Source organism: Lepisma saccharinum, chromosome 6 (assembly GCF_977018435.1).
Source record: "Lepisma saccharinum chromosome 6, izLepSacc3.1, whole genome shotgun sequence".
NCBI classification, from domain to species: Eukaryota; Metazoa; Arthropoda; class Insecta; order Zygentoma; family Lepismatidae; genus Lepisma; species Lepisma saccharinum.
In genome coordinates, this window is record NC_139234.1 from 29,056,099 (window position 1) to 29,081,198 (window position 25,100).

The 25,100-nt window shown below is 36.7% G+C and overlaps 1 protein-coding gene across 1 annotated transcript in view; it reads left to right on the top strand.

The window, feature by feature from the left end:
- Positions 1-2,965: 2,965 nt before the first annotated feature.
- LOC145989286 (pancreatic lipase-related protein 2-like) overlaps positions 2,966-25,100 on the top strand; it is a 41,547-nt gene continuing 19,412 nt past the window's right edge. Inside the window, exons 1-5 of the mRNA XM_083124614.1 lie at positions 2,966-3,021; positions 4,140-4,176; positions 4,924-5,032; positions 18,536-18,672; positions 20,417-20,674. Of these exons, the coding sequence (XP_082980740.1) occupies positions 2,992-3,021; positions 4,140-4,176; positions 4,924-5,032; positions 18,536-18,672; positions 20,417-20,674 (571 nt within the window). The 5' untranslated portion in view covers positions 2,966-2,991. The remainder of the gene's footprint in view (positions 3,022-4,139; positions 4,177-4,923; positions 5,033-18,535; positions 18,673-20,416; positions 20,675-25,100) is intronic.

The following is a 25,100-nucleotide window of genomic DNA, read 5'->3' on the forward strand; positions in this document are numbered from 1 at the left end:
ATTTCAAAATTGCGTAAATGCTGTGAATATGAAGGAGGAAAACGTGACTAATTTCATATATGTTTGACCTTCATGGCATTATAATAGTTATTTTTCCTGATCCGCTTGCAACGGTCCACTAACAACACTCGTTCTAGCATTTTTTTTCAATGCCTTTCCTGGCCAGATGCCGAGCAGGTTCGGCGTAAAGGACTCTATATTGCTTGCTGCCATTCTGGAGGGAAAGCTTGGATCTCTACAGCATGCGCGCAAATGCTCTCTCGTACGCCAGCGTACGGAGCAGAGGTCTGCCGTGATTGGTTCATGTGACCCTTCCTGCCTTCTGAAGCAGACGACAGCTGTAGAATTCCTACCCGGTTCTTCGCACTCGTGCCACTCATGCTATGTGATGTTACAATATGCAATATTGACTGATGTAACTTTACCAAACTCAAAAATACCACTTCGTAATGGCCACTTCATTGTATAATTTATCGCACGAACAGCGATGTACATTAAAAACTAAAAGATCAACACAGGTTTTGTCAAATAAGTTCGTAAAGTCCTCGTGGTAGAAGTTCAGCCTGTGGCTGCTCTACCACTTAACCCGCAAAACTATTCTTTTTTATTATTATTATTATATCGTTAGTATCTAACTGCTTAATATTGTGTCAATGGAAATGTTTAGCATTCATTTGAAAACTCTTGACATCGAATGGTCTCTGGACAAAATTATTTTTAAATGTTTATCAACATTCTCAAGATGTAATAAACAGTGGTCTGAATTACTAATTGGCACTGTTACGTCAGTTGAGTGTAGTTGGATCATCCGCCCACCTCCCTGTCAAAGTGTTTGCACAGCGTGCCAAGACGACAGAGGCCCCTGATTCGAATCCCAGCGTGAGCACGGGTGTTCTTTGTGAGTGTCCAATGTTCAATATCATTACTCATATTCATATTCATGATTAACCAAAAGTGGTAGAAAAGCAAAGTAAAATAAACCAAATCAATCAGTAGTTGGATCATCCACAACAATGATGTCTACTGTTGTGCAGAGGCGCTTGTGATTCAGGTAGGTTTTTAATGACTTGCGTCATGCAGAAAGGTATAAAAAAGGTATAAAACACCAGAGTTCAAAACATTTGTGGCATAGTGAGGCATCTAATTTTCTAGCTAAATCATGCATGGATGATGTTTTATTGAAAACCCAGCTGACTTCAGGCAAATAAATAATACCTGTGGGGACTAATACCATAAGTAAATTATTAAGCAAGAAAGGGCCGACCCTTCCTTCGGACTTGGCGTTCCCACCCGAAATGTCCATGCTACACCACTGGTAGTTGTAGCGAAATTCACTACAGCTACATTTCTTCTCTGCATTTTGAGCCTTTGAGATACATTTTGAATGTCGCAACATCGTCAAAAAAAAAAAAAAAAAAATCGACAATAACGCTTACTTTTGCAGGAGGTTCAAAAAGACGAAAGTATATTACATGGAAACATAATCTAAAAATATGTTGATATCGCAGATTATAGATATTCGTGTAATTTATTTCACTAGTATCTGAATAATTCTAATATCCAGAGAATTAACTGACATATATGAATATGTTCCGGCTAACAGCTACGTTTTGTTGAGCACATACAGTGCGAAAATGAGCTATCCATTTTCCACTACAATGACAAAGCAATAGTACCAGCAATCAATGGATTATTACGTTAACAGGATTGATCATTGTCAGTTTATAGGATCTCACCAGCAGGAAATTATTGTTACAAGAACCATAACCATGCACTTTCTGGAATTACAATTATTTTCATCATAATATTTGTTCACAAATTTTAAAATTACGACATGCTTAAAACACTCGGGTTTACACGTAAGTTTCCTGAATACATCTTATGATATTATACAAAGTATGTCGGAGTTATTGAACAGAAAATAATTTTTCTTTAGTTAATAGACAGTAAAGTTTCCAAATGTATGTATTTCCCCATATTTACATCGCTTTTCTGTAACTTTTGCTAATCATGACAATGAAGATTAATGATGTATTTAGTATTTCTCTTATCTAGAGTCGCTTTCTGCCACTTTTCGCTAATTGTGAGAGTTAGGAAGAATGATGAATGATGATGAGCGGTATATGGGGAATGGAGGAGCAGGAGGATCCCATTCTCCAAACTAAGCATCTTTCCTAGTTTTTGTTTGGAGTCCACTTTATGCACAGATAAGCTAATCGAGACCGTATCCAAACCACTATGTGCCTCCGTTGGATATCAAACCTGGGGGCTCTTTGGTTACAAGGTGAGAGCATTTCCACCGTGTCTTCATGGAAACATTCCCAACAGAAAAACTTACGTAAAGCATCACTCCACCCGTTTCTCATTTATACCATAGAAGCATCCCCCAGCTATTCCCAAGCACCCTCCACTCTTCCAAACTAACATTCCATTTAAGGACTAAGAAGAAAAAAATGACAAATATCACATTTATATCTTACTCACCTTTTGCACAACACGTTAGAGTTAATTTCGATACATATGACAAATTCTAATTAATTTTCAAAAAGTAGTCATTGACAGAAATATTTTAATGACTTAATGAGAACACCCACTCGTGTAACACCTTGTTTCATTAATCTTCCACGTGGGCAGCAGGAATATTTAATAAGAAAAATTATAATTACAAAGCATAAGTTACCCTCCAATTCATGCTCCTTTTGGCATTATTTAATTCTTCACTGATGGTAAAACTGCTCCACATGTTGTCTTTCTGTAGGCATAGTAAAATGGACTCTCGAGGAACAATGAAAAGACAGCCATGGACCAGTGGCGTATCTACATGGTGCCCTACTGGCCTCGCAACTTTGGATGGCTCGTCTTTTACCCTAAATTGAGTGGACAGACACAGAGAATGCACAGGGGTCATGTTTGTATGTTGTGTCATGTTACTATAGTTAAACTAAGTAACTGAAGTAACACTGCTATCAAAATTTTCAAATTATAAGAATTATGAAAATAAATAACAGACTCTATTTTCCAGTAAGTACAACTCTTATATTAGGGGTTTCTTTTGCATATTCAAGTTTTTTTTATGCAGAAGTAGCGAAAAAGTAGCGAAGTAACAAGTAGCAAACAGCAGTAGCGAAGCGAGCTACTTTTTGGTAAATGTAGTTGTAGCTGTAGCTGTAGCGAAACTACTTTTAAAATGTAGCGTTCTGATCATTACCCGTCACTATAATGGGTTGTTTTTTATGTAATAGAATGGACAACATTGTTTCTAATTTTTCAAAAAATGTGCCTAAATGTCCATCTGGTGTTCAGTATAAGCAAACTACTGTTATTTTGTTGCGTTGTAATTTTAAATTCACTATTGTGTGATCAAAATTGAATTCTTCATTTAAGTAATCAGTTTTCTTTATGTTTTCAAATGGTATGTTGCTTCTAACTAATATGGTGGCGCCACCTCGTTTGTGGTCTTCACGGCAATATGCGTTGGCTAAATTAAAATTTGGAATTTGCGTGGAACAAACCTCTTGTTTTCGCAACCAATGTTCAGTGGAACAAATTATATGTGGGACTTTTTTGAGGGATCCAAGAATGACATCCAGCTCATTTACCTTCTTCCTTAATGACTGAAAATTTTGACTCATTAACCTAAAAATATTTTTGTTTTCCGAGATAGGAAGATGTTCATTTTTTTTATATTGATTGTATGTACATCTACACTGGCATTCAGATTTTGTAAACTGATTACTTTGTCTGCAGAAGCTATTTGGGGACTGTTTGATTTTACCATAAAAAAATCAGTGCTTCAATTGCGCGAGTTGATTTTTTTTCTGCCAGAGCATCTAACCCTGTCAATACACAAATCATTATCATTATGTGTTATATTGGTGGAATCCTTATCATCTATTATACTATGTAAATTAGTATGTAATTTTCTATGTAAATTACTATGTGATTATTTATGTAAATTGAAAAAGTCCATGGAGAGAGAGGTGGCTTATGCCATATTGAACAGGGGAGCTGAGTTTCACCTGGCACCACACACATACATACATACAAAACTGATTTTATGCTTCTCACTGAATGATTATGTTTCCTTATTTTAACCAGTTTCATTTCAATAAATTACTTTTTGCTTCTTTTATTTTCAGGACATTTCTCTTGATGGTCACAACATATGTTCCAATTGTAAGTAAAATTGATTTTTTTAAATAATACTATCTTCTCTCAATTTGTCTATTTTTTCTTGCAAAGAAGGAACTACATTATAACTTGGAAGGGAGTCTGAATCTGGTTGCCTAGCTGTACAACCATCGAATGTTAAATAATTGAGTTATTGCTTTAGGAGATATATATGTTGATATAACGAGAGCATCAACAGAGCTTAAAATCTGTAGGAGGAATATGTAATGCAAGCAGTATCGTGCGGTGCTTGAATTTTGACTTAGTAATTTATGTCATGTAATCAAATGAAAATAAATTGAAAAAAAAAAAGGTGGACCATGTTCAAACAACACCCTTCTATTTCGGTGCTCTTCTGACTGAATGTATTTTCATTTATCTAAATCACTCCTAGTCTAGTGGGTTTAGACTTACTAAATTTATCTCTGTTGCCACAGACACTTGGATCTTATTGAGGGATTCCCTGTACCCTGTAGAAATAAGTTTTGTTCAACTGTTTCCTGCATGGACCTTACATTAACAAGTTATCTATATTTTGCATATGGATCAAAAAATAAACACTACAGTTTTTTAAAAATGTTATTTTCTTTATGAATATCCAGTACTAAATGGTGTGAAATTTCATGAAAGTCAAAGGAAAAACTTAATATGCTCCAGAAGAAAATGTGAAACAAGTGCATTTAAAAAGAATTAACCTGCACAAATACATTTTCCATCTTTGTGGGAATTTCTCAGTTTGAACTTCTTTCACAGGCTTTTCTGAAGAAGATTACTTTCAAGACAGGAATTGGGACCCATCCAGACAGAAAAGAGATGACCACCTCTACATTGGACCTGGTATAATTGCCAGATATTGGATTCCGTAAGTGTTTTCGAGGCCATGAGCTGCATCTTCAGGTGTAGAAGAGAAGTAAACAAGGTGATGGAAGGGATAGTGTGACTTGCAGGGTTGCCAGGTCCAGAAATGAATTTATAGATGGGACGAAAAACATAGTTCTCTAACCAGACTTGTTGAAAACTGTGAGTGGCCTTGTTTAGGCCAAGTGGCGTTCTTGCACTCATGACTGATATGTAGGCTCTCTCCCATCTTTTACATACTGAGGTGTTGGTGGATTGGGGTAAGGCATGGATGATCGCTACTTGAAAACAGTTGTTGAAGGAGATATTGTGGTAGCTCGTATGCATGTAAACAGTGAAGTCCAGGTTTTGGATGGAGGAGCATGGTTGTTGATTCTGAGGTTGATCAATGTGTATTGTTTCCCACAGGTAGAAGCTACCATAGATGTTGCAGGTGAGGATATAGATGATATTAGAGGTGTTTGGGTTAAAGCGTGAATTTGCCAGTGGCAGTGTGGATCTGGAGGATATGGGAGGGATTGGTTGGATATGGGCATAAGGGGCATGATGAACCAGGATGTTTTGGAGGTTGGGGGACATTTGAAAACAACTCTGGGCTTGCCGGGGAGAAGTTTCTGGTGTTAGGATCACTGGAGGAAACGTAGGGTGTCTACTTTGGTTCAGGTGGGGGTGATATTGGGTGACAAGTTCAGGGGAGATGATGGCTGGTTTCTTGGTGGAGGTGTATGAGGCAGCTCGTGATATTAGTTTGGTGACAAGGGTGGACGGATATCCACAGTTGACTCAAGGCTTGGTGTAGGTGGAAGTTGTAGTTCTGTCAGGAGGTGGTTAAGGTGTTCAGGCATTGTCCCTTGAGGGCAGGGCAAGTGGGATGGCTTTCTTTGGGTGTAATGGGTAGGAACTGGATAAGTGCTCTAAAATAAAAATTCACGCAAATAATACTAGATGAGGGCTAGCCCTATAATTGTTTCTACATGAAATTTCGAAATTTAATTGTGTATATACTCTTACAAGCATATTTGGGTATATGAATATACATGTACATATATTCATAGATAAGAGGATCCAATCTCCTCCAATTGATATTTATGTTGTCCTTGTTGCTAGTATAACCAATATATTCTATTAGTGTTCAAGTTCCCTATTTCATTATTTTAAAGTATTCATGGAGTTAATTAATTATCTCTAGAACTCGCTGTGATAAATTTGGAATGCTAATGATTATAAATGCCAACTTACTATTAGTGTTATTCCAGTATGTCCATGGGTATTGTGAGAATGGCTGTAAATAGGAAGAAATGGCAAAACACGTATTCCATGATGTTCAGGGGGAAACGTTTTGAGGCCAACCATTCTCTACTCGGGCCCCCCACAAATGGGTAGGCTGGGTCGACTCATTTTTTTCAAATAGCAAGGGAGGTCGAAGAATATGTCGTTTGAAAGGACTTATTATAACAACAATAATACATCAAATCCGGGGTCTCTACATAGCTCCAATTGACAATGGCGTGAAATCAAATGTGGAACATGACCAGCATTGGACAGGACTCCAACTCCTACAGTAGTAATCCAAGACAATAGTGGGAGCTGGAAAAATGTTTCTACACTGTAGCATGATTCGGAGATATCCTAGCTGTGTCTACAAATATGTACCCCTCCCCCCACAAGAAATGGCAAGTGTCCGTACACAAAACCGCATATCATCGCGCCCCCTGAGATTGCTACCAGGAGGACAAGGACCGATATGCACAATCACAACTCAACTCAAATGGTGAAGGAGGCACGTAGTTACATGTACAAAGTCAACTGAAGGCAAATGGGGGGGGGGGGGGTTTACAAGATGTTACAACATGTACACCACTAAAAGTCAAATTGAGCTTACTTACTATTTACAGAAGATGTTCGAAATGAACCCCATTCACTTCTTGGCAGTAAAACAGACGAGTATGAAATGCACTTTGCACTTTGCTGAACGTGTCTGCTGAAATGTCTCTACAGGCTGCTATTATTCTTTGTTGCAGATCAGCCAGACTAGTAGGTTCTGTTTTGGACACAACAGATTTAAGATGTCCCCAAAGGAAAAAATTGGTCAGAGAAAAATCAGGCGATCTCACAGGCCATTTGATGGTACCATGATGGCCTATCCACCTATTGGGATAATGTTCATTCAAGTACTCACGTACGTCCCGGCTGTAGTGTGCAGGACATCTATCTTGCTAAATAACGATATTGTCCACATCAAATTCAGGCACACAGTTGACATCGACTGAGTTTTCTACAAGGTCCGTTATCAAGGGATTCACTGTGTCACGTAGAATTTGCAGGTACAGATTACCGTTTAAATTGCCATTAAGAAATAGGGGTCCAATTATGTGGTTTCCTAAAATACCTGCCCACACATTAACCTTCTCAGGTCTTTGCATATGGCCTTCCCTCACAACATGAGGATTAACATCTGCCCATACTCGAACATTGTGTGTATTAACACAGCCATTTAGGAAAAAAGAACTTTCGTCACTGAAACAGATGTTGTGTAAGAAGTTCTCGTTGTTAGCAATCCTGTCGCACATAATTTCGCAAAACTCAATTCATTTATTGAAATCATCATCTCCTAGTTCTTGCTCTATCTGCATTTTGTAAGGATGACATTTGTGTAATTTTAACACCTTACTGATAGAACTCCGTGGAATTTTACTTGCTTCTTCTATTTGTCTGAGAGACATTTCAGGGTTTACAGTCACGCGTTCTATTACTTCCAACACTGTTGCCTCATCGGTGTGAGGTCGTCTGTCATTGATGCTTTGCGTTTCACAGAATTTTTTCACAAGGTCTGAAACATACTTATGGTCAATATTAGGGAGTTGGGGATACAATTCGTTAAATCGTCTAGCAGTGGCCCGGTAGTTTCTGCCACATTCACCGAAAATAAAGATAATTTCCACTTTGTCTGCACCAGAACGTGCCCTTCCGGCACCATTCATTTTTCTCGTCGTTGCAAACACTTTAACTACCAATACACACACACAAACAGAACCACGGTAGCAGAAGATACAGGAAACACGTTAGTAGAACACAGTGTGTACGACACTACAACTATTCTACATCCAGTATTTCAAAGTCACTTCGAACTTTTGCGGTATGGTCTGTTTGCTTACAAGAACACAAGCAGAATGGTCCTGTTGAATTTTCATTGCGGTAGTAACACTGATTACTTGGTCTGGTTCGATACTCCGTCTGCGTTCTCCTGCAAACAAGTGAATGGGGCTAATTTCGAACATCTTCTGTAAATAGTAGGTAAGCTCAATTTGACTTTTAGTGGTGTACGTTTTGTAACATTTTGCAAATCCCCCCATTTGCCTTCAGTTGACATTGTACATGTATCTATGTGCCTCCTTCACTATTTGACTTGAGTTGCGATTGTGAATGTCGGTCCTTGTCCTCCTGGTAGCAATCTCAGGGGGCACGATGATATGCGGTTTTGTGTACGGACACTTGCCATCTCTTGGGAGGGGGGGGGGTGTATGTATTTGTAGATACAGCTCGGATATCTCCGAATAATGCTACAGTGTAGGAACATTTTTCCAGCTCCCACTGTTGTCTAGGATTACTACTGTAGGAGTTGGGGTCCTGTCCAATGCTGGTCATGTTCCACATTTGATTTCATGCCATTGTCAATTGGAGCTATGTAGAGACGCCGGATTTGCTGTATTATTGTTGTTATGATAAGACCTTTCAAACGACATATTCTTCGACACCCCTTGCTATTTGTATAAGGCCATGGATGTTCCCAAGGTAAAATATTCCGGAGGTAAAATAGTCCCCCATTCGGATCTCCGGGTGGGGACTACTTTGGGAGGTCCCTGGACTAAGGATAAGATCTACGTTAGGAATAAGGATATTAATTAGGCACCTGGAATGTTCTGAGCCTTTACCAGCCTGGGGCATTTCAGTGTACAGTTAATGAGATAGTTAAGTATAAATTAGATGTAGTAGCTCCAGGAAGTGAGGTGGCCAGGAGAAGGGAATTGTAAAACTAAAAATTATACTTTTTTCTATGGTGGTACTGAAAATCATAATTTTGGAACAGGCTTTTTCATAAATAATAGAATTATCTCTGCTCTTAAAACAGTAGAATTTATTAATGATAGGATATCATATGCAGTTTTACAGGGTAGGTGGTGTAAAATTATTTTAATAAACATACATGCACCAATGGAAGATAAAGATGATAATACTAAAGATGATTTTTATACAGAGTTAGAACAGGTCTTTGATATATTTTCTCAGTATGATATGAAAATTCTGTTAGGTGACTGTAATGCACAGATTGGCAAAGAAGAGACATTTAAACCCACGATTGGTAAAGAAAGTCTTCATGAATTAAGTAATGATAATGGTATAAGATTGATTACTTTTGCAACCTCAAAGAATTTAATTGTGAAAAGTACCACTTTTAAACATAAAGATATCCATAAATATACCTGGTCTTCTCCAGATGGTAAAATTCATAATCATATAGATCATATTCTCATTGATAAGAGAAGGCATACTAGTATAATTGACGTTCGTACACATAGAGGTGCTGACTGTGCCAGTGACCATTATTTAGTAATTGCTAAATTAAGAGAAAGACTCTCAGTGATAAATCATAAGCAACAAAATCTAAAAGTTCTAAAATTTGATACAGGAAAGTTTACTGATGAAAGAATTAAGAAAGATTACCAAATTAAACTGTCAAATAGATTTGATGTTTTGCAGGATTTAAATGATGATGAAAATATAAATGAAACAGATGTAAATAAGAATTGGGAGCACATACGTAATGCAATAGAATCAGCAGCTAAAGAAAGTATAGGATACCATAAACCGAGAAAAAGTAAGCCATGGTTTGATAATGAATGTCATAATCTAATAGAAATAAGAAATCAGGCTAGACTTAGATGGTTAAATAACTCTGATGATTCAAATCTAAACAATTATAATAGAATAAAGCGAGAAGTTAACCGCATGTTTAGAAGTAAAAAAAAATATTACTTGAAAAGCAAAATTAACGAAATTGAAACAAACAGCAAAACTAACAATTTCAGAGATTTATATAAAGGTGTAAATGAGTTTAGAAAGGGGTGGCAACCTAAAGTAAACTTGATAAAAGATAAAGACGATGATTTTCTAGCTGACCCAAGCGATATTCTAAATAGATGGAAGAACTACTTTAATGACCTTTTTAATGTCCATGTAGGAGATAAATCAGAAGTAAATGAAGTTCACACAGCAGAACCTTTAGTTCCAGAACCTAACTTGACTGAAGTTAATGATGCTATTAAAAGGCTAAAGAATAACAAAGCACCTGGCATTGATTTAATACCAGCTGAGTTAATTAAATATGGTGGAAATTCATTAATATGTCAAATTCATAAATTAATTTGTTTAATATGGAATAAAGAAGAAATCCCTCAACAGTGGAAAGAATCCATAATTGTTCCTGTGTTTAAAAAAGGTGATAAAATGAACTGCAATAATTACCGTGGAATTTCTCTACTCTCAACAACATATAAAATATTATCTAACATTTTTTTAACAAGACAACCCCATATGCTAATGAAATTATAGGTGATTATCAATGTGGATTTAAACGTAACAGATCAACTACAGATCAAATTTTTCACATCAGACAGACACTTGGAAAAAAGTGGGAATATAATCAAAATGCCCATCAGCTATTCATTGATTTCAAAAAAGCATATGATTCGGTCCAAAGAGATAAATTATATAATATATTAGTAGAGTTTGGAATACCTAAGAAGCTTGTTAGTATGATAAAAATATGCACCAGTGAAACAGAAAGTAAAATTCGTGTGGGAATTAATATGTCTGACAAATTTACAATTCATGATGGGTTAAAACAAGGAGATGCATTATCTCCATTGCTCTTTAATTTTGCCTTAGAATATGCTGTTAGGAAGGTAAAAGAAACTAAAGAAGGACTAAAATTAAATGGTGTGACTCAGTTGTTAGCATATGCAGATGATGTAGACTTACTGGGGGATGATGTGAATACAATTAAGAATAATGCTAAAATATTTTTCAAAACTACTAAAGAGATAGGTTTGGAAGTTAACAAAGATAAAACTAAATATATGCTTACAGGCTGAAACCAAGTGTTAGGTAATAATCAAAATCTAATTATTGATAACAACTCATTTGAACCAGTTTCCAAATTCAAATACTTAGGAGTAATATTAACAAATGAAAATTATATTAAAGAGGAAATAAAAAGTAGGCTTAATTCAGGAAATGCGTGTTACTTCTCTCTTCATAAACTTTTGTCTTCTCGTTTAATATCTAAGAAACTAAAAGTTAAAATATACAGAAGAGTAATTTTGCCTGTAGTATTATATGGATGTGAAACTTGGTCCCTTACATTGAAAGAGGAACATAAATTGAGAGTATTTGAAAATAAGATCCTTAGGAAAATCTTTGGACCTAAAAGGGATGAGGAGACAGGTGAGTGGAGAAGGTTACATAATTTAGAACTACATAATTTGTATTCATGTCCAGATATTATTAGAATAATTAAATCAAGAAGACTTATGTGGGCAGGCCATGTGGCACGAATGGGAGAGGAAAGAGGAGTTTACAGGATTCTTGTTGGGAAACCTGATGGTAAGAGACCTGTAGGAAGGCCAAGATGAAGATGGAGGGACAACGTTGAGATGGACCTAAAGGAAATCGGTAGGGATGGAAAAGAGTATATAGAACTTGCTCAAGATAGGGAAAGATGGAAGGCCTGTGTTGCTGCAGCCATGAACCTTCGGGTTTAAGAAGGCTAGGGAGTTAGTTAGTTGCTATTTGAAAGAATTGAGTTGACCCCAGCCTACCCTTTTGTGGGGGGCCCAGGTAGGGAATGGTTGGATTAAAAACGTTTCCCCCTGAACATCACGGAATATGTGTTTCGCCATTTCTTCCTATTTACAGCAGTTCTCACAATACCCAGCGTGAGGTGAGACTTTATGGACACCCTGTATATGCATGAGCATGCACAGACGGACACACACACACACACATAGGTAATTCCATGTCAAATCAGGCAGGGGTTGACCCTCATAGTCACCGATTTTGACGATATTTAATTAACAGCTTTGCTTTGCTCCAAAACCGACACCTGTGAAAGGATTTTGATGAAATATGATTATTACAAATTAAACTCATTTTTCACAAACATGCAATTTTCAATTGCATATATCTCAGAAACTAATGAACATGCAGAAGCATACTTGAGCTCCTTGTAAAGAGAAAGGACAGTAGAATATTACAAGATGATCAATAGTTGAAACTTTGTCCAATTTGAACACTCCGTCATTCAAATTTTCAGTTTGAACAGCTCAAAAACAATCGATTTTTCTCATTTTCAGATATTTTTAACTAGCATCATTCCTCTTTCGTCTGAGAAAGTGTTATCTTGGTGTTTTTTCATTTAAGAAAGAAAAATGAGATTGAAATTTGTCCTACATCGGCAATGAACTGAACTGCTGTGGGCCTATGCTGATACTTTTAATTTGTGTTGCGCTAAAGGATGTATATTCTTACTGTACAGGGACAAGATGATAAACCACTTGATTATTGTCTTGTTTATATGCTGTTATTGCTAATTTGTTCATGTCTGCTTCCATGTTTTTAGCCACGCTCTTGTGGAACAAGATCTGGACGTGTTGTTGAAACAGCTGTATGATATGATTATTCCTTGAGTAGATGTTGCATAACAAAATCTCTTTGAACATTGTTTTCTTGTTTGTTTGTTTTTCCACAATTTTAGATTCTCTTACAAAAGCTAAGATTCTGTTAATGTTATGTTTTGCCTAGTTGAATAATTCTTGAAGTGTGTTGCTTTGGAAATGTAAGGTCTCTGTAATCTTGCAATGGCTGCGACACTCGTGAATTTCCTCCTAATCTGTCACTGTGAGCTTTTGGATGGACAAGAAATCTCACTCAGGATGTGTCCCAAAGTTATCTGCATGATGCAATAAATTCGACACATTGAACTTGTTTCGTAGTGAGCAAGAATATTCTGAATATTTCGCATGTTTTGCTTTAGATATTTAGAATGCCACATTGAGAGGTATACAGAACCACTGCAGAGCAAGAAGAAAATCAGAAATGATAACAAACTGCGTGTATACGTCCTTATCTTCAGGTTACTAAATATCTGGCATTCCTAAACCTGAAGGCATAACACCAAACCAACATATGCTTTCCATCTATTCCAAAGGCATTATCAATCCACTTTTAATCATCCTAACCAATTTTCCTCAGGTCCACTTCATCTTCACTTGCCCTCCAATAACAAGCAAAAGATAGATAGTTGTTCACCTATTGTTTCAATGTGCACCTTGAACTCCACCCTGCAAGAAAAAATAGTAGTCTTTACCTTGCATCGATGTTGAAGTGTGGTGAAGGTACAAAGTGTTTCAGATCGCACTTTAATCTCTAGGTCCAGTCCAGATTAACTTTTCTGTACATAAAATGTACTTAAAAAGTCCACATGACTCTCTGTGTATAAAGTAGACAGTAGACTCCCGTCTATTCCAATATGCGCTTAGATGCATCAAACTCAGCCATGAATTTCTTTCATTTGACTTGAATGCAATACAGAAAGGATTTGAATTTCTCCACTCACTTTGTTAGTGTTCTGAAACTTTTCCTGTAGTTGAACTAGTATTTCCTTTCATTCACATGAATCATTTTCAACATCTGAATACAAATATGCACCTGAGACCTTTTTTGAATCATTGTCTCAAAAGTGACGAAGCCTTTCTGCTATAGAATAGTATCCTCAGTTCAATGGCAAATCCCTAATGCACTCTATACCCTTACTCAATATCAGAAACGTTGAATTACGTGACTGTTTTCAGGACATTTGTGTATGATTCATCAGAGATTTACTGTGCTTGTGAGAAGGAACTTGGTGAATTCCTGAAGATCTTTGTGAATATAATTGTTTGTTGTAATTTATTTGCATTATTAACTGAAGCATTTGTGTCAACTTTTTCTTTCCTGTGCAATTATTGTGTAAAACTTGAATACCAGTCATTTTGAGTACATTTTCTCACGGGATCAGAATTAACATACTTCATATGAATGTAATAGAAAACTTCATGGTTCAGATGAGCTATTAACAGTCAAAAACTCGAAATTTTAATTGTTATTCATATCTTTCGATAAGGCCTAATTCATGCAATTCCACTAAAATGTCCTATATTGCATAACTTATTGATGTATCATATGTTAACTATAATTCATTTTATTAAGTATTTTATTAATATGTAACTCTAAATGTGTTTCGACAATGAAAAATCTAAATATTTTAAACACAGTCTTATTCTAAATGCACGTATATTCAATTTTCTTTAAATATGAGTATGTGCTTTGACATGATTACTGGTATGGGAAAATTATATCATTTGCTAGATAAAGTAACACAGATATACAGTTTCCTTAAACATAAATAAGATCAATTTTTAAGATAATTATTACATTAATTATTATACAAAAAATTCAAATACCTTTGACAAAATGAAGAATAAATTTGTAACTTTATTACACATGATTATTTTATATTTTTCCGATGAATGATCTTGTTTGGAAAAACAATGTTGCAATTGGTCAAGAGAGGAGAATTACTAAGAAAATATATTATTTACCATACTCAGTTATGAATTCAAATATAATAAGAAATAGTTCTTCACACAAATGTAAAGAAAAATGGTGAAAGGTCTGATTTGGTTGGACATGTCCACATCTCGTCGTACAAGAGCATGGCTAAAAACATGGAAACGGACATGAACAAATTAGTAATAACAGCATAAAAACAAGACAATAATCAAGTGGTTTATCATCTTGTCCCTGTACATTAAGAATATACATCCTTTAGCGAGACACAAATTAAAAGTATCAGCATAGGCCCACAGCAATTCAGTTCATTACCAATGTAGGACAAATTTCAATCTCATTTTTCTTTCTTAAATGGAAAAACACCATGATAAGACTTTCTCAGACGAAAGAGAAATGATGCTAGTTAAAAATATCCGAAAATAAGAAAAATCGATTATTTTTGAGCTGTTCAAACTGAAAATTTGAACATTTGAATGACAGAGTGTTCAAATTGGACAAAGTTTCAACTATTGATCATCTCGTAATATTCTACTGTCCTTTCTTTTACAAGGAGTTCAAGAACGCTTCTGTATGTTCATTAGTTCCCGAGATATATGCATTTGAAAATTGCATGTTTGTGAAAAATGAGTTTTTGATCAAGCCTCATATAATTCGTAATAATCATATTTCATCAAAATCCTTTCACATGTGTCGGTTTTGGAGCAAAGCAAAGCTGTTTATCAAATATCATCAAAATCGGTGACTATGAGGGTCAACTCCTGCCTGATTTGACTTGGAATTTACCCATATATATACACACACACACGCCAGTGTTTGGAAGTAACAAATTTGTAATATAGTTATAAGTAACAAAACAACAATTTCTAGTAATGGGAACTGTACATAAATACTTTTTCAAATGAGAAACTGGAACAGAGTTATATCTTTCAGGAAATGTGTAACGAAATAAAAGTTACTTTTGTTTTGGAGGTTTCAACAACAACGAAGAAAATTATGGTTTAATAACAAAAAATAGTAATAAAATTTTAATCTTCATATACACAAGGAAATATTTTGAGCCATGATTTTTTTTTTTTTAACTACGAGGGTTTACTTTGAATTTTGTCACCTCCATAATTTCATATTTAAGGGTTAACTGGACCTTTCGCTGGCTGTTTTCGAATGTTGCTCTCCTTTTGAAAGATCACTTATAATATTCCAAAATCTGAAAAGTACATATGCTTAAAATTCCTTTTGGAGCATTCACATGAACCTTAGTGTGGTTTAATTTCACTGTTGTCTAGATACCATCAATAGTTTAACAGACTTACATATCAACAAAACTAATGGTGATAACTAGACAACAGTAAAAGTAAACCACATAAAGATTCATATGAAATATGGAATTCTAACGTCCAGCTGAGCCTTTGGGGTTTATTATACGAGGGAGAATGAAATGAAAACTGCAATTATTTTTTTTCACATTATTTTAATGCAGGGATAATGTTTGATTGTACATTATTTTTCTATATAGTTCCTTCCCAGTTCAATGCACTTACGCCATCGGATAGGTAGTGCTTCGATACCACGTGAGAAAAATTCTTTCGGTTGACTGTATAGGCACTCGTGTACCGCCGATTGGATGTCTTCATCAGACTTGAACCTCTGCCCTCCAAGGTGCTCCTTTAATGGACCAAAGATGTGGAAATCAGATGGTGCAAAATCTGGTGAGTATGGTGGATGTGGTAGGCACTTGAAGCGTAGGTCATCGATGGTTTTCATGGTTGCACGAGCAGAATGAGAACGGGTGTTATCATGTTGAAGCAAAACACCTGCACTCAGCAATCCCCTTCGCTTTGTGCGTATCACTAGCCTCAGATGATTCTTGAGGAGGTCGGTGTAGGTGGCACTAGTCACTGTCGTAAGTGGGGGCATATAGTGTTCCAGAAGAGTACCTTTCTTATCCCAGATTAAAGTCAACATGACTTTCCCTGCAGAGGGCTGGCTGCGAAACTTCTTTGGTTTCGGTGAAGATGAATGTCGCCATTCTTTGCTTGCACGTTTCGTCTCCGGTTGAAAATGGTGTACCCAACTTTCATCCCCGGTGACAATGTGAGCTAGAAAATCCTCACCTTCATCTTCATAACGCCTCAGCAGCTCTTGACATGCATCAACCCAACAGACTTTCAGTTCCTGCGTCAGCTGTCGAGGAACCCACCTGGCGGACACTTTTCTGTAATGGAGTTCGTCATGCACTATGTGTTGTACTGAACCAAAGCTCATATTCAGCAAGGAAGCCATTTCAGCCAGGGTGACTTGCCGGTTTTCCTGAATAAGCTGATCTGCTGCGGCTATGGATTCCTCTGTCACAACTCAATGAGCCTGACCCGGATGGGGAGCATCAGTCAATAAAGTCGTACCTTCTGCAAATTTCCTTCACCAATCGTAGACTTGCCGCTGTGACAGACAGGCGTCCCCATACTTCATCTGCATTCTCTGATGAATATCAACCAGTTTTACACCTTCACTCCATAAAAATCGAATAACTCCATGCTGTTCCCACTTGGTGCAACTGCATAGTGGTGCTGACATCTTGAATCAGCTGTTACTCACATCCAACCCCACCTACCAACACTGCTTCGTACTACCAGGTCGGAAAGATGTCAAGGACTGTGTCTGCAAATTTCCAAATGCCTAGAAAGCAAAAAAGATTTTTATTGGCACTTTTGCAGTTTTCATTTGACTCTCCCTCATAATTAGGACTCAGAAGTTGATGACCTAAAAAATCTCAAAAAAGGATCCATAAAATGGTCTTAAAATTACTAAAAAGAAGGTCTAAAATTTAAAAAAGGACCTAAAAATAATATCCACCCTTAAAATTAAAGCTCGATTTCTTCATAAATTACAAGAGACTGGATGAGAATTTTGATAAAAATCTGTTTGGTGGTTCAAACTATCGAAGCAAAGGGGTAAAAAAGCAATTAAGTGCTAATGTAGTTTTCTGTGTTTGTACTTCAGGGGTACATAAAATACTCTGCAAGGTTTTTTCTGTGCAAGTAATTTGCCTCCTTTCAGAGAAAGCTTTGCACGATACAGTAGTCTGTCAACATTTAAAAATACAGTTTTGTCTTGTGCGCATCGGGTTATATATTATTTATGTTGCGACTAATTTGACTTTAAAATCACGATAATAGTGTACAACAAGGGAAACTCAATGTAGGCTTCACCTGAAGTATTTTAAGATTGCTGGAGAAAAAATAAATTCACCAATTAATTCCATTAAATCCATTGCCAAAGATTTCAGTTGAAAAGTTTTAGGGGATTTAAGTATGCAAGTTATGAGAGGAAATGCATTTAAAATTCATGAAAAAACTGGGAAGGAGAAGAAACAATCCTCAAAAATCATTAAAAAAAATCCAATAAGATGACAAAAAACACTGCAAAATGACCCAATAGCCAAAACATGCAAAATAAAAACAATGTTTTCTGGTTTGAATTAAAGTGAAACGGACTACTGTAAGGTTTAGCATTGTCTTCAAAGCCCCAAAAAAAGATGATTTGTCATCAACTTCCTAGCCCTAATTATAATTTAATGACAATTTAGTGTTAATTTTAGATGGTCATTATTAAGGTGGTAAAATACATCTAGGTTGCAGTTCATCCACTCATTCTAAGAGTTACAGCTTGAGTGGAACAAAGAAACTTAGTTACTTTTTAAAGTGGTGGTAACAGTAAGTGGTTACATTTTGAAAAGAGTTACTGTAAATAAGTTACTTTCTCAGCAAAGTTGTTTTGAAAGACTACAATTTAATTAATGTACTTCAAGTATATTTTTCAAATTATATTTTTGTTTACCCAGGAGTGACAAGGTTACAACAGAATTAGACTTCGATGTAAAACGTTACAAAGCTTTTGGATTCTACACTGAAAGAAGTACTAAGATCATATTTCCTGGATGGTATTATGACTATGATTACTGGGGTGAAATAAAAGATGGTAATTATTTTTTTTTCATTATTAGAAGATATTTTTAATGACATAACAAAATAATTGTTTAAGCTTTGTGAAAAAATGTTTATGGGAGCACCCTAAATAATTTGTACATCATTTTTGATAAGTTTTCTAATCGTATTGTCAGTGTTGCTTATTCTTTGGGAAGTGTAATCTTAGATGCCAATTTATTGAATAATGTTACTTTTGCCTTCCACCCTTTAATTGCTTCAAGTGCATTCTCCCAAATACACGTTTAGTGAACATTTTCTAAAGTTAAAAATTTTGCTAATATAAACTTTAAAACAACATTTTGTTTTATTGTACTGTTGACGTGTCTATTAAAGAAAATAATTTTATTACATCTTAAATGTTTCCGAAATGACAACTATCATAGAATATTGAATCCTTCCTCGGAGGCATGTCAAGTATTTGCAAATCTGATGTGAGTTTTTGTTCTGCGTTCACTTTATACAACTGAAAATAAAATAAAGTGGGATCCATTTTAACCACTATGTGGCTCTACCTGAGGCCTCTTGAATACAACGATCCAATGTTATCACTACACAATCGGTGAGTCCTATTTGCAAATCTGCAAAGTAACACTGTATAGGAGTGTTTGCTGATCTTTAGTCTAGCATGTGATGCTTGCTATAAGCATATTCCATTACAAACACCAAATGTATGACAAGTGGGCTATTTTGCGGCCACTGACAATAGTAGAAAACATAGAGGGTTTGTCCAATAGGGATTGATTTTGTCCGGCCAATAGGAAGGGGTGGAGGGCAGTCTCTGTGGGTGGGATCGGTGTTGCGGGATGTCACGTGAGCTAGGAGACCCAGCTCAGTTGCCTCCGAACCTTTGGAGTGTGTAGGTCGCGTCTGAAGTGAAAGTGTGTTTAGTGCTCACGTCGAGAGTCAAGATGCAGCGAACCATCGAGCAGCTTTGTGTCAGCAAATTTTGCGTTAAACTGAACAAATCTGCTACGGAGACTTTTGATATGATCCATGAGGCTTACAAGGATGAAGCCATGTCCAGAACACGTGTTCTTGAGTGGCATAAATAATTCAAAGATGGCCGGGAAGACGTTGAAGATGAACAATGTGCTGGACATCCGACATCGATCCGAAATACTGAAAATGTTGCCAAAGTGTAAGAACTTCTGAACAGTGACCACCGGTTAAGTGTTCGTTTGATAGCACAGGAGTTAAATTTACTGAAATCCAATGTGCATTCAATTGTGATCGATGATGATTAGGGTCCGCCGCGTCCGAAGGGAGATTGCCGATTCCTGGCTGCTGCATCATGACAATGCACCCAGCCACATGTCACTAATTGTGAGGAAGGCACTGGCCAAACATTGTGCATGATACCCTATAGTCCAGATATGGCACCCCCAACTACTTTTTGTTACCTCGGATCAAAATGAGCCTGAAAGGACATCATTTCGGGATGATTGAGCTGGTCGAAACGGCTTCGACAGAGTGCCTGAACAGCTTTGTGGTTGCCGACTTCAAGGGGGTGTATGAAGAGTGGAAAAAGTGCTGGCAGTGGTGTATTGATGCAGGAGGGTCACATTTTGAAGAATATTAACACACTGTACATATATCTTCAATATATTTCTTTTTATGACTTCAGTCCCGATACTTATTGGACAAACCCTGTAGTTCTGGAGACAACAAAGTCAACTACTTTTCTCAACAGCAGCAGCTGGTAGAATACTGAATATCTATTTGTCTCTATCTTGCAGCATATTTCAACTACGGCTCGAGCTCTGACTTTAATGTGATTGGGTTGGACTACCAAAATGCTCTCTCCAACAGTTACCACACTGCAGTGGAACAACTGCCTGAAATAGCAGAGTCAATAGCAAAACTCATAGATTTCCTTGTGAGGGAGGTGGGTGCTGATCCAAAAGGCATTCATCTGATTGGACATTGCATAGGAGCTCATTTGGCAGGCTACACTGCTAATCAAGTTACTTATGGCTACATTCAGCGAATCACAGGTAAGTATCTGTTATGAGTTAATATAATGTTAGGGGCTCCTGCTTAGCCAAGTAGTTAGCAGTCTTGCTGTTGGTGAGCAGTCCTGGGTTCAATTCCCAGTGGGAGCTCCAAAATTTCAGCATAGATCCAACATCGTGAGGACAATTGGCAAGCTACTTGAAAAGAACAAGTAGTGGTTCCAGTCAGGAATCCTTTAAAGAGCAGTGAGGGGACCCAATGCGCTGTACACACATCCCTGGCAGGCTCTGGCCCTTCGAGGGCTTTTTGGCTACTGAGATGTTGCTGTTCTTATTTTTTTTAAATACTGTATAATGTTAAGTCACATGTGTTTGTATGATATATTTGTAAGGAAGCTAAGCTTTTGATGCAATTGATATTGATATAAATTAGAGTGGCGAAAAACCAATTTTTTTGTTTGATTTTTTTTTCGATATAAAGCAGTTTTTTTTAAAAAAAAACAGGAAATTTTGACTCTTTACCAATAACGGCTAACCAATTTCACTTGCAGCATTAGATAATAGTTCAGAGCTTTGTAATATCATATTTGTATCAATTTACTAAATAATTTCACATAGTGTAGCAGCCAAAATACACATATTTGCCATTTCTTCTACAGGGTGTCCAAAAAGTAACTTGGCCAAAACTTTGAGTGTAACTAACTTTTGCCCAAAAAAGTGATAAGAGACAGAAAGCTTCCAGTGGGTATTAACTATGTTCATGTGGATATTTTTTTAAAAGTTAAACTAGTAAAATGTGTTAGAACACCATGAAGCTTTTTTCCATGATTATGAAAAAAATATAAATATGCTGACCAAGGCAGTAATTTATTTTATTAAAAACATAAACTAAACGTAACGTTTCAACCTTCTAGCAAGGTCTTGTACTTGATACAGAGTCTGATGAAGACCTTGCTAGAAGGTTGAAACGTTACGTTTAGTTTATGTTTTTAATAAAATAAATTACTGCCTTGGTCAGCATATTTATATAATTTTTTTCATAAAATGTGTTGTACATGAAAGTTCAGTATGGGGAAAAAAGTTCTTGTATGAAATGAAAATAAACATGGATAAAAGACAGATGTGGAGTCATCATCATTATCATCCTTCGCAGTTTCCTGCCTCTGGTAGGGTCGGCATAGAAGTCAAACCTCTCCATTTCTTTCTGGTCTTCCACCACTTCTCTCTTTCCATGGTGTTCCAATCTTGTCCTCTTCTAACACTCTCCACTATCTGCTCTTTCCACCCACATCTTGGTCTTCCCCGTGTGCATTGTAAGCTCTAATGGGTAGTCTCTCTCCATCCAACCTCTTCATGTGTCCAAACCATCTCATGGGTGCCTGATCTATCCTATCCTAAAGCTTCACCACCTCCACTGCCTGTCGGATCTTCTCATTCCTTATTCTATTCCTTGTAGTCTTCTCCAATACACTCCATACAAAATTCATCTCCACTGCCTGCATCTTCTTTTTCCCCCCTCTCTCTGTCATTGTCCAAGTCTCTGCTTCGTACATAATTATTGGCACGTAGTATGTGTTATATATTACCTTCAAGACGTATTTAGGGGGAGGGGTCCAGACCCCCCTGAAAGACCTAATAAGTACTAAAATTAAATAATCAAAATGGTAATTTTTTAGCAATTTGTTACATAATCAATGATTATTTATTTCTGCTAAACTTATTAGAAGGCAAGGAATCATGTGTTTTGAAGGATAGTACCAAAGAAGATTTATGCATACTACTACTTATGATAATATGCATAAAACATTAATCAGCAATTTTACTTTTCATCAGTTGCAATAGGCAATTAAAAGTGATCACTGTACAATTATTTTTGGCTATTGTACAATTGGATGTAACTCCCTTTTTGTTATTCAATAAATATTTAATTCATTATCAAACATAAATTTCCTTGCCAGTGCAGTTGTTTTTATACAAATTTTGGTGATCTTAACTACATGTAAGCTAGATAATTATTACATGGTGTTATATCTCTCTATTCTTTTACCTTCTTATTATCAAAACTAACAAACACTGTAGGTTTGTAATAGGGGTGGGGACAAATGTTATAGGGCATATGACATTGATGGCCGCCATCTTGAATTCAACTTCAAAATTTTAAATGGGAAGGGTGTGATATGATATGTTAAATCAGACTAGATTTTCACGAGAAATGCAATGCTGATGTTTTTTTTTTTTTTTTTTATGTACGAATATTTGAATAAATTCTTGTATCAATTTGCTCTTTTTCGAGGTATCAGAAAATTGCATTAAAATGTGTCTAATGCATCAGTAACGAACGCATCGAGATCAAACTGACGTCTAGGGAGAGAAGTTTGCATGCCATTCCAAACGATTTTATTCAGGGATATTCCCAAAGAGTTGCATTTGGTGATTGGTTGTTTCGAACAATTACAATGTGACAGTTCCACTGGAATGAAAAGTCCTTCACAGTGACGAGGCTAATTTTCACGTTCATAAGGAAGTTAATAAACACTTATCATCTGATAAGTAACTTTGGACAGAAACTGTCTCACAACATTCCCATAGTTTTGTTGTGTTCCGTGCTGTTGAAAAAAACTCTGTAAGAAGTGCCTTCTTCCATAAGCAAGGATGAAAGAACCTGTCTTTTTAACAAATCCAAGTAGCCCTCAGCATTGAAGGTTCCGTCGATGAACTAACCAATCGTGTTCCACACACCACACCATACCATTAACTTACCAGCACTAACCATTCGGCTGTGATCTGTCCAAAATGAGTTATCAGATAAAAGCATCAAATATTCTGTTTAATAACTTTTCCAACAACAATACTCGCAATTATAACTTATTTAGGATGTAAATCTCCCTTGTAGTAGCATACTGATCTTATTAAGTATTAAATGGGTTAAATATGCATGTAGTTCTGCATACATATTATGAAGAGTAAAGTTTTTTAATGTCCTGATAAAGTCTAATCAGGGTTGAGCCTACAGTTTTAACACATGCCCACGAAGGTCGTTTAGGTGCAGTGTCCACTTTTTTCAGGTTTTTTTGTGCATTTTCTCCTCCATGTTCATTGGCAAATGAAAAGGGGTGCACCATGTGACATTGGATGGAGGTCTGATGCAGTACTTGAGAGCATGTTCAGGGTGCCAGATTACCAAGGGCTCCAGGGTGCCCAACATGTTTGGATCCTTACAGGACCAATTGGGGGTCATCGGTAGCAGGAAGAGGTCAGGTTTCTATTCTCAAGAAATTGTGTGCGAGAATATCCATTTCCACAGTCAGCAATGGAACAATCTACCAGCTTCCAAAGAAAATGCGTGACAAACTAAGTGAATTTTGGGGAAGTTAAGCTACAAGAATTGGGGCTCCAGAGGATGAAACAGTTTTGGAAGAAAGTGGAGTCATTGTAATCGGGTACGGAGAGGAAGAGGACTATACTAAGTGCCAGTGTGCCGTGAAAATTCTGAAAAAGCAGTCTGACTTCTTAAAAGATCAGAGATCCAAGAAACTCCTGCACACAATAGGAACAAATGCTAAGACCATCCATAAGAACTTGATGGCACTGCAAGGCATCGTGAGAGAGATACAAAGGACTTAAAAATACATGTCAACAGGGTACTCGTATTTATCAACCGCAAGTACCTCCTTAGGAGTCCAAGAAGTCACTGCCACTTCGGACAATGAAGGTGTAGATGATCCAGACTACGTTCCTTTTACGCGGAGAAGACAAAATAAAAATGTAATTGTTGCGAGTAATTGCAGCGAGCGAGGTCCCAATTATTGTATCAGCAAAATAGCCACAGTAGCCATTGTGACAACAGCCCTATAGAACCACCGGACAGTGACGGTGGAGGACACATCGAAGGTAGTTCAGAGAAGCAAGGTGTGGTGCAAGCTAAGACAGCGTAACCAGCAGAGGTTAAGGTATCTTAGTAGTGCCAAAATAGGACTAAATATTGGATATGGATATCGATGCCATCCATGTGTGCCACTGGCGCTTTGACTGTGTGCCAGAAATGTCTGGAGGAGAAGCAGCATGTTGATGGAAGATAGCAACCCGTAACACACGAATCATTACATTTTATAATATTTTTTGGCTTAATTAAAGATGACGGGAGTGTTCCCCGATTTGTTTGAAATTTTGTATACTTTCTACATGAGGTCTCCTGAACACGAATTTGACATTACAATTTCCCGGTTACATAACGTTAGGTTAGGTTAGGTTAGGTTTGGCAAACATACTTCAAATAACACTAAGCTTACCTTCAAAGTCTGTAGTGTTTACAATCCAATGGTGGATAAAACTTTTTTGGTTAGTACATTCTCTAGTAATTTAATCGGAGAACACTCCCCTCACCTACAATTGCTCCTATTTTTCTTCCAGTTTTCATCCACTGCTTCCTTCCTTTTTATGAACGGTACCAGATGTCTTTCCTTATTCA